The 9,543-nt window shown below is 49.5% G+C and overlaps 1 protein-coding gene across 1 annotated transcript; it reads left to right on the top strand.

Moving 5' to 3' along the window:
• The first annotated feature begins 290 nt into the window (after positions 1-290).
• On the top strand, positions 291-8,096 carry LOC144122670 (uncharacterized). Its single transcript, XM_077655811.1, has 5 exons — positions 291-649; positions 757-1,052; positions 1,794-2,026; positions 7,025-7,140; positions 7,781-8,096. Exons 1-5 carry the CDS (start codon positions 435-437, stop codon positions 8,094-8,096), a joined length of 1,176 nt encoding a protein of 391 aa, XP_077511937.1. The 5' UTR covers positions 291-434.
• Positions 8,097-9,543: the final 1,447 nt, after the last annotated feature.

Genomic DNA, 9,543 nt, shown 5'->3' with positions numbered 1-9,543 from the left:
GCCGGAAGTGGCTTTTTTCGTAACGCCCCACCAGCGGTCTTTTCATCAACATGGACCTGGAGGCAGCAGCAGTTCTCAGGGGCGAGGAATAGAAATCGTGAACATCTACCAATCACCCTTCGTTGCAGAGTGTGAGTTCAATTCTGTTTTTTATATTTTTCGCACTTTTTCATCACACCCTTCTCAGTGCGCTGATATGAGCCCCATGGTTCGTCGGCCACCTTGCGTTGATATTAATGGCGCACGAACACGTGCGACGAAAACGAAGAGGGCGCCAGTGCTCACGGCCATCACGGCTCCACCACCGCGAGCTCTCGCTTCTGCGTGCCCCCGAGGACCTTTTGTTGCGTCAGCCGCCGGCAGCCAGGTGTTCTCGCCGCCCAACAGCCAAACTACCGCTTGCGAGCAGTAGAGTTTAGCTCGCCCTGCGGGGTATGATCCACGCGGGTGGCTCTTCATATGCGCAGCGAAGTGTATCTCTGTCTTCCGCGGCCACCAGCACGCAGCATCAATCGAACCACCAAAAACGCTGCTGCAACTTCGGGAAGCGGCAGGGACCGACCTACGATTCGCAGCTTTTCCTGATGCCCTGCAGGGTGTTCGAGGAGACCTCCTCCCGCCGAGCCCTGTTCATCCAACGCCTTTCCAGGTAGGGGTCCACGTTCTGTCTTGTCTGTGTGCACTGCTCTAACGCCAACTTGCTCCGGTTCTTTCTCACGGCGTCGACCCCCCCCCCCCCCCCTTTTATTTTTTCAGCAATGTCGATGGGAACCGCTCCAAAAATATCCAAGGCGTTCGGCGCTCGCTTCTTCCCTCAGAATACTGGGCCCTGCTTCTTTCACTGAAGCCACAGCCTTGCCTTGTGCCACGCTACCACAGTTGCAGCGCCAAGGCTGTGGTGTGGCCGTTCGTCGCCGAGCAACAGCAGCCCGTCATCGTCGCTGAAAGGGAGAGGAAAATCCGGGACAGCCCTCTCTATGCGGCCGCCGCAGGGTCGTCCAAAGTGGAAGGCCATAGAGTGCACGGGCGCCGTCGATCCAGCTACCCCCGAGGTAAGTATGGCCACCACCGACATACAGATTAGAGTCGCTGAGAGCACTTCAACGTGCCCTCTCGTAGCTTTAATAATGAGAAACCTGATGTGAACTTTGTGTTTCACGTGCTGCCACGATAAGATCCGCCTGTTCGAAATGCTTGACGAAATCCTTGATAGAGCCTGAATGGCCTAAGTTTATTCTTTTCATGGTAAAACAGTGTTCTTAATGTGTTTGATTTGGCAGGACCAAATGCACGAACTTATTAATATCCTGTGCTCACCTCCTGCAATGTGCGCTGCTTACCGGCGCTAATTTGAAAGCATGCTATATAATATCATGTCATATTTCTCTTTTTCATTTCGAGGTTGATGATTTCAAACTTAAATAACTGCTTGTGCACAAACTGCAATCGATTACAATGTTTCCGGTCACTAACTTCAGAATAGTTTTTAGAGATTGCCGAAACATCTCCTGCATAAACTCAAACCATGTTCGCGAAAGCTCAACTTCTTTTCAACTTAGGGTTCCTTCCACGTTCACAAATAATGAATGTGGCGTGAACAGTCTGGGGATGGCAATTACCTCGGAGCCAACCACAGTTCTCCGGAGTACCACGCGTATTGAGATCTGTACTTGGATTCTGAAAATTTGCTGCAATGGATAACACAGGTCTCGTGGAGGAATGTGCAGCGTTTTCGGTAGATATAAGAGCAGCCTTGTGAAGAAAAGCAAGCTTCCTGCCATCTATCTTTCCAGTTGAGAAAGTACAGTCGGGTCAACTGCCGCACAAAATTCCCTCGACTGCTGACCCATCCACACGTCGACCTGGAGAAAAGAACTTGCGTTCGCACCGCAACTTGACGCGACCACCGGAACAACCAGGGTGCAGACCAGTCCTGCATTTGGAATCAAAGGCGCGAAACCTGCCTCCCGCGAGGCCACATCTTGGAGAGGTGCATGCAGACCTCGCTGCTCCTGCCGCCCTGCGTGTGAGTTGGAAATGTGAAAAAGCCGCCGCCTTTCGATTCTTTCGTGTACCATGCTACGCTCTAGAGTACGCGCCTCTCTTAATCGCGCTTGCGTTTGACGTTGGTGCTACAGCGCTGTTTAGAGCGCCTATTCCACACAGGAGGTGTCGGTAACGTAAATGCACTTTTATTTTTACACCGCTCACACACTGCGCGCGAGGCAGCAATCAATACTTAAATTTGGTGCAAAAAGTAGCACCTGTTAGCCTGATTCAATATATCGAGCGCACGGAAGCTATCGAGAATAAAACGCTCTCGATTACTCCGTGGGCATTACTTTCTTATTTACAATTTCTCAGTGCTGTAGCTATTGCCGTATGCTGTTTCGCGCAGAACTACACTGGGAGGTCTGGGCTGCAGAATGCTTTTCAGTTCTATTTTATTCTGTGGGCAAAGTATTCCGAATCCTGCAAAGACTCTTCAATCGAAGTTTAAGAAAAATTTTAAAATTGCCGGAAAAAAATGTGCATATACTTTTTCCTGAGGGCCGAAAGCACTCGCGGATTACTAAACCTTTATTCTTATTTGTGGCGGAAGCATGTCTTTGGCCACATCGAATGTAGGTAGATGAGCCGCGGAAATGACATTCAAAAAATGCAGCGGGCGAAATTACTCTTAATGTCTCATTTGCGGAATTCATGTCTACCTTTGTTCAATATGAACCGACTTGTCAAGGAAAGATTCTGCTATGCCGTACTTCGCATGCCATTCGTTGAGGATGTCCTGCGCCACCAGGAAGGCTAACAGCGTCGAATTGAATCGCACTTCACTGGAACAATCCAGAAGTTGACATCTCATGAACTTGGGAATATTTCATGGCACCAGCGAGACACCTCTACCCTGATGGCTGCCCATTGAGCCAGGTGTTGTTGCCACACTCCTTTTAGGAAAATGTTGAAACTTTTTGGACAGCTCATCTCTTCAGAGATTGGGGCAGAAAATAGGGCTACATTCTGTGTTCTACTCTAGAGAGACTTCAACAGATCACTGATCGGCTGAAGTAGCGAAAGCGGTTTTGACGCTTGGTTACATTGAACGTTGCTGTGATGCAGTCATGCCATTTGCGTCCTCCATGGGCATAGAAAACCTGTACTTTGCTGTAGTTGCGTAAAAGTGTTATTAAAAATAAGAAGAAAAAATCACATTATAGCCCAAATAATATGTCTCAATATAGGCGTTACGGCTTTGTTAAAGTAGTTATCAATGTTTTACTATGTGTTTTTTTTAAATCTGTGCAAATGTTTTTTTAAATAGACAAGAAAGTTATGCAATGCGATATGCCCACTTTGTTGAAACATACGGCATGGCGGACATAATGCCCGTGGTAGCAGGGGTTAAAGCAGATTAGTTAACTAATATTTATATCTTAATTTCGAGCAGTAGGGCACAATGTTGTATGACTGAATTTGAGGCATGCAATAGTGTAAGCGAACACAGTTTTAAGATTTCTAAGTCGGCACTGTGTTTCGAGATATTCAATGTGGAATTATGCGCGCAGTGTTTTTATCGTTCACGCCTTTATGCCTTTGTCTGCCGGTGCTGTGGGTTCCATGATGATTGAAAGAAACCAACGAACCCGACAGCATACCCCCAAATTGAGCACGTACCGTAACCAACGCGTGGGAAGCGCCGTAAATAGTACTGCCGCACTTCACGCCGGTAAAACTCGTTTAAAGGGCAAAAAGACGCAAAGATTAACGGATACTTAACTTACGGCCAAAGCATGGCTGGCAACACCACTTGATGTAAGTCTGTTTGATCCCATTTTCCTTTAAAAGGCGGCTGCCGCGGCCGGGAATGACCTAGAATTAGGTGCGAGTGGAGAGGAGGACGCGAATATAAAGCGCAGTGCACAACGACAGAGGCACGCCTCATACATAGTGTTGTTCTGCATCATGGACTGCCCCTTTCAGTCCTTCCCGGTTACTGTCCAGGGTCCGCTCGCACGAAGCAACTTACACAGTCTAGTACCTAGTCTCGTTTTACTCGCAGTTTAGATCACGGTGCTAGAAGCGGTCTAGAATGAACCGCTGGGTTTGAGGAAGGAAAGGCGCATAACTGACTTATTTTTCTGGTGGACACCTCAACCGCACCTTCACAGAAGAGCGTGAATGTTTGCGTCTTTCCTTTCCTCAATTCCAGCGGAAAATCTAGGCTGCTAAAAGGCTATGCTCGGAATCAGACAGTCCAATCTTATTCGTTGTCTTAGCATTCTTTTAGTTTTGAGGAAACGAAAGGCACATAGCTGGATCTCTTAGTAGGCAGACGCTTGAACTCCGAAGTCTGAAAAATTACCGCCGGCTAGATCGCGGTACGCACGTGATAATGATGCGTTAAATGGCTGCTGTTGCACCGCCTACCCTGTGTGGCTTGACCTCCTCTCCACCGCTACCGTAGACTAGATGGAGTTACGCATGGGGCGCCTGTGCGTCACACGGCTGCTGTTGTTACCCACAACTGGTGTTTAGCTCGCGCTAAGCTATTACAGCTTTCGCTATAAAAAAAAACAATGCAGCATTCCTTAGGCGTCGAGTCGACCGGTGCTTTTCTCCTCTTCTTCGACGGAGACAGATTTTCAACATAAACAAGAAGGCAACGCTCTCAGCGCAGAGCCTCGACGACAAAAAAAAAAAAAACGTTGGTACATCGTTGCACTGAGTTACGAAACTGACGCCTTACCGCAACAAAACGGGGCGATATAAGGGACAGGAATTCAAGGAGCGACAGGCACAACACTGAACAAAAACTGAGTGTATTTCATGCGAAATCGCAATAAATACACAGAAGGCATGCGACACAAGGAAAACAACATCAATCCAATATGTCCTACTTACTGGTCCATATCTAAGAAGCCGTTCTCTTTCTTCGATAGGCAAAGCGAAGGCACACTCAAGCACTTGTCGCCTCTTATATGGATAACAAAAGCTTCGTTCATTAGACGTGCGTAAGTGCGATGCACTTTGATTTTAGAAACTGTGGAATGCCTTTCCACGCTCTCGCATGCTTGGCTAGTGTATGTCGGCCAGAAAGGCCGTTGCTTAAATGACACATTTAAGCAACGCGCAAACGATGTCCGAGTTGCCAGAAGTATTACAAGAGCCAAGCATGCGACGGCGTGTAAATGGATTCCTTAATTTGACAAATACAAAGTGCGTCGACACCGTGTTTTGCTTCTTCGTGTTCTTCTTGCTGAGACTACATGAAGGGACAGAACAGCAGAGAGGACGCGATGGTATGGTCCTTTGGATCTTGTTATCGAGATACGTTAATTGCAGGGTTTTTTCGTTTATCAGTACGACTTCCGAGAGCACGGTTAACTATACCGCACTTAATGATAAACGGTCTGCCTCAACGTTCACGCTGCCACATTTGGGCCAAAGAACCGGCGCGTACATTTAAATAATGCTTGATCAAGCCGCCGCGGTTGCTCAGTGGTTATGGCGCTCGGCTGCTGACCCGAAAGACGCGGGTACGATCCCGGCCAAGACAGTCGAGTTTCGATGGAGGCGAAATTCTAGAGACCCGTGCGCTGTGCGATGTCACTACACGTTAAAGAATCCTAGGTGGTCCAAATTTCCGGAGCCCTTCACTACGGCGTCCCTCATAGCCTGACTCGTTTTGGGACGTTAAACCCCACAGACCACAAATCACAAGTAATGCTTGATCAGTGTAATGAGCCGATGATGCAACAAGATTAGGTTCACTGTGCAGAGAACATGGTTAACTTGAGCGACCTAGGTTCTTTAATGTGCACAGAAATCTGAAGGGCGTTTCCGCACTCCGCCTGCTTCACAAGTACTGCCTCCGAAGCCAGGAATTGGAAATGCACTCTCTTGCTCGGTAGAAGAACGCCACCGCCGCTATACGCGCAAGCGCCGGAGGCGAAGCGAAGCCTGGAGTACAATTTAGTGACTAGTGTTGTGTACTTTTAGCTACGTGACGTGAAAATGATTTGCTAAAGCGCCCCTACCCTTACTCCTGCCGCGCTTTTCTTTTCCGCCGACACCGATGAGGCTAAAAGACCGAGGTGCACGCACAAAGATAATACTTGAGACTGTTAACTGGACTTGGTTAATGTTCGTGGCGAAGAATGGCAGTGAGCCTGCTCAAGAATGATCCGTTAGTAACGTTCTGCCACAAAATGCCCCAGCGATCATTCCAAAGTCGTGAAAATTATGCGGCTGCATATTAGTTATAAACATTCAGGCATATTTTCTGCCTTTCATAATGCCCTGTTTTGTGGCACCAAAATGCATAGTGAGTGCAAACTGCTGAACACCGTGAGATCGCCAGTCGAAATTTATTGGTGCGCTAACATACCATTCGCATCTAGTGCGCCTACGTTAGAGGGTCTGGAAAGTGAAGAGTCATAGGTAGAGACTAGGAAGGGTCCATACCACTGTTAGTAGCGCAAATTATTTTGTTTTCTGACATTGAGACCTCCAGAGTTTTGAGCAAGGGGATACCTCAGCGGTTACGACGCTCGGCTACTGTGCCGGCGGACATGGGTTCAGTCCCGGCTGCGGTGACCGCGTTTCGAGCAAAAGGCGCCCGTGTGCTTTGCGATGTGAGCGCACATTAAGGAATCTCAGGTGGCATGAATTAGTGTGGAGCCCTCCAGCTCGACTTCCCTCATGTAGCCAATGTGTCGCTCCGGGGAGTTAGACTGGACAGTTTATTATAGTCATTAATCCACAGCGGCCTTAATGACTATTCCGTGTCATAACATTTATTTGAACAAATGGGCTTGTGAGAAATGTGATTTCGCGTATTCATAACATTAGGCACAAAACAATTAGTCGCAGCTTGATGTACAATTTTCTGGTAGTCAGAATGTGGCAGCAGTTTATGCAATCATTGCACCCGTCTACTTGGACGATAAATACTTTAATTTTCAGGAACATACGTCCACTAAATGCTGGACTGATAACTGCATAAGACATAATCGCTGGGTTGCAGTACCCTGTCTACCCTGGTGAATGCCCTGCGCTACAGTTCCAGGAGATCATGAACCGAAGGGGCTTTAAAACGCGGCATTCGAATAACGCAGGTCTGATAGCTCCAACTGCAGCTGGGTACTAAGCACGCATTAGCCATGATCGTTTCGAGTGCTTCCCGGCCCGAGTCGACTTCGTAGGTGTGCCGCGCAAAGCAAAACATAACCGCTTCAAGGCGGCGGCGACCGCACACGGGCACCAAACGCGCCCTCACGGGAGTTTGCGCAACGATCACTGTGGGTGGTACCAAACCGCGACACCTAGTCTCAGCACAACTTCTTCGCGGAGGGTGCCCACCGCGAGATACAAATAGAGAAAGTAACGCTCACGCATTGAGGTGAATTGCGGCAACACTAAACGTGCAAAAACAAAGCTTGACACGCCACCGAAAGCCGGGAACGCCGATTAGGTATACGTCCGCCGTTCGGCATTCGGTTTTCCCATGCCCCTCAGTATTTCCTGTTTTGGTGAGATGAATATTTCATAACAAAAATGAACCTTAAAATTAAAAGCAGCACTGCGCTCTTACCTACCAGAAATTCTCAGATTAATTCCTTTGGTGCCGGCCGATACGGCCAGTTGCTTGCAGGAGTCATTGTGGTACGCCTTCTGTGCACGGTTTGGACAGTGGAATTTTGGACCCACATCGTGTGCTGCCTCCTCGCTTGGGTCACCGCCCACAGCCAGGCTGCACTTCTTGTTCTGCTCCGGGCGGCAGGAGCCACCGCTGGTACCACCCTGTTTGGAACTGGTCCGAAACAGGAGACTCCGCCTTCTCGGAGGACGTGGAGCGGAGACAAGGAGTCGGCCCCGACAAGGTTGCTGCCCCACTCTTCTGTCGTCTCGCATGCACTGGCTACCCACCGGAGCGGAGACGAGGAGGTGGCCTCGACAAGCTGGGCGCCCCGCTCCTCTGTCAGCCAGCGTGCACTAGCTACCCACTGGAGCGGAGAGGAGGAGGCGGCCCCGACAAGATGGGTGCCCCTCTCCTTTGTTGTTCAGCGTCCACTGGCTACCCACACGAACAGAGATGAGGAGGCGGCCCCGACAAGATGGGTGCCCCGGTCATTTGTTGTTCCGCGTCCACTGGCTACCCACAGGAGCGGAGACGAGAAGGCGGCCCCGACAAGAGGGTGCCCCGCTTCTTTGTTGTTCTGCGTCCACTGGATAGCCACAGGAGCGCAGACGAGGAGGCGGCCCCGACTAGATGGGTGGCCCACTCCTTTGTTGTCCCGGGTCCACTGGCTACCCACAGGAGCGGAGACGAGGAGGCGGCCCCGGCAAGATGGGTGCCCCGCTCCTTTGTTGTCCTTTGTTGTCCCGCGTCCACTGTCTACCCACAGAAGCGGAGACGAGGAGGCGGCTCCGACAAGATGAGTGCCCCGCTCCTTTGTTGTCCCGCGTCCACTGGCTACCCACAGGAGCGGAGACGAGGAGGCGGCACTGACAAGCTGGGTGCCCCGCTCCTCTGTCGGCCCGCGTGCACTGGCTACCCACAGGAGCGGAGACGAGGAGACGGCCCTGATAAACTAGAGCCACCCGCCCTTCTGTCAGGCCACGTGGATCAGCTACACTCCCGACACCAATATAGTCGGGTAGCAGCGCAGCTGGAGCGGTGGGGGTGTCATTGTGACTGTTAGGTGTTGCCATTGGCTAGTGTTCTAGCTGCTGCTTCTGCTGCCAGTACTGGTTCTCGACCTGCGTCTGGACAGCGATTAGCACCTTTTCTTTATATATCTACTTACTTTGAATTCATTTTGGCTTCTGTTACTATGCGAGCTGCCACGAGTAAAACCAATAAAAAAACATTCCGTATCCGTTATACTGAGGACGGTGATCTCTTCAATTGTGACAGTCGAGGCGGGAATGAAGTAAGTCTAGCTCCTGGAAGAGAGGTTTTATTGCAGTGTTAGCGGGCTTAAACAGGATACAATAAATTTGCTGCAGTGACAATGTGATGGCGTCGCTCGAGCGCTTTCGCTGAAGAGAAGATAGGTGGTCAAGCTGAAGCAAACCGCTGCCATTTGGATCGTGAGCCGGGCGCGCTATCTCTCTACCACTAATGAGCGTTCGTTCACTGCTATAGTTTAGAGGCTTTATGCGACCACCTCAACAAAATGTCACCAATTAGCGTTACTAAATAAACACGGGCTATGCGCATTGAACAACGAGAAGCGAAACATGTGACGGGTCATGCTAATGCATTTTTGCTCTTAAGTATCATAGATAACAGCTACTCTTAAATAGCGTAGATCTAGATATGAGACCTTTTTTTTAGCTGGCGAGACTAATGCTTTGCTGACGCAAAAGCTGATTTCTTTCCTTATACATTATGCTTCGAAAATATGGGACGCGAACGATGATGTTGAAGAAGTTCGCGTCCCAAATTTGTCGAGAAATTTTCGAAGCATACTTTGTAAATAAACAATTTGGCTTGTGCGTCAGCAAAACCTCAGTCTCGCTAACTAAAACCGTTCTCAT

The sequence above is a fragment of the Amblyomma americanum genome, chromosome 1, assembly GCF_052857255.1.
Source record: "Amblyomma americanum isolate KBUSLIRL-KWMA chromosome 1, ASM5285725v1, whole genome shotgun sequence".
Classification (NCBI taxonomy): Eukaryota; Metazoa; Arthropoda; class Arachnida; order Ixodida; family Ixodidae; genus Amblyomma; species Amblyomma americanum.
The sequence above is the reverse complement of the archived record's forward strand: the minus strand, read 5'-3'. Positions and strand labels throughout refer to the sequence as shown.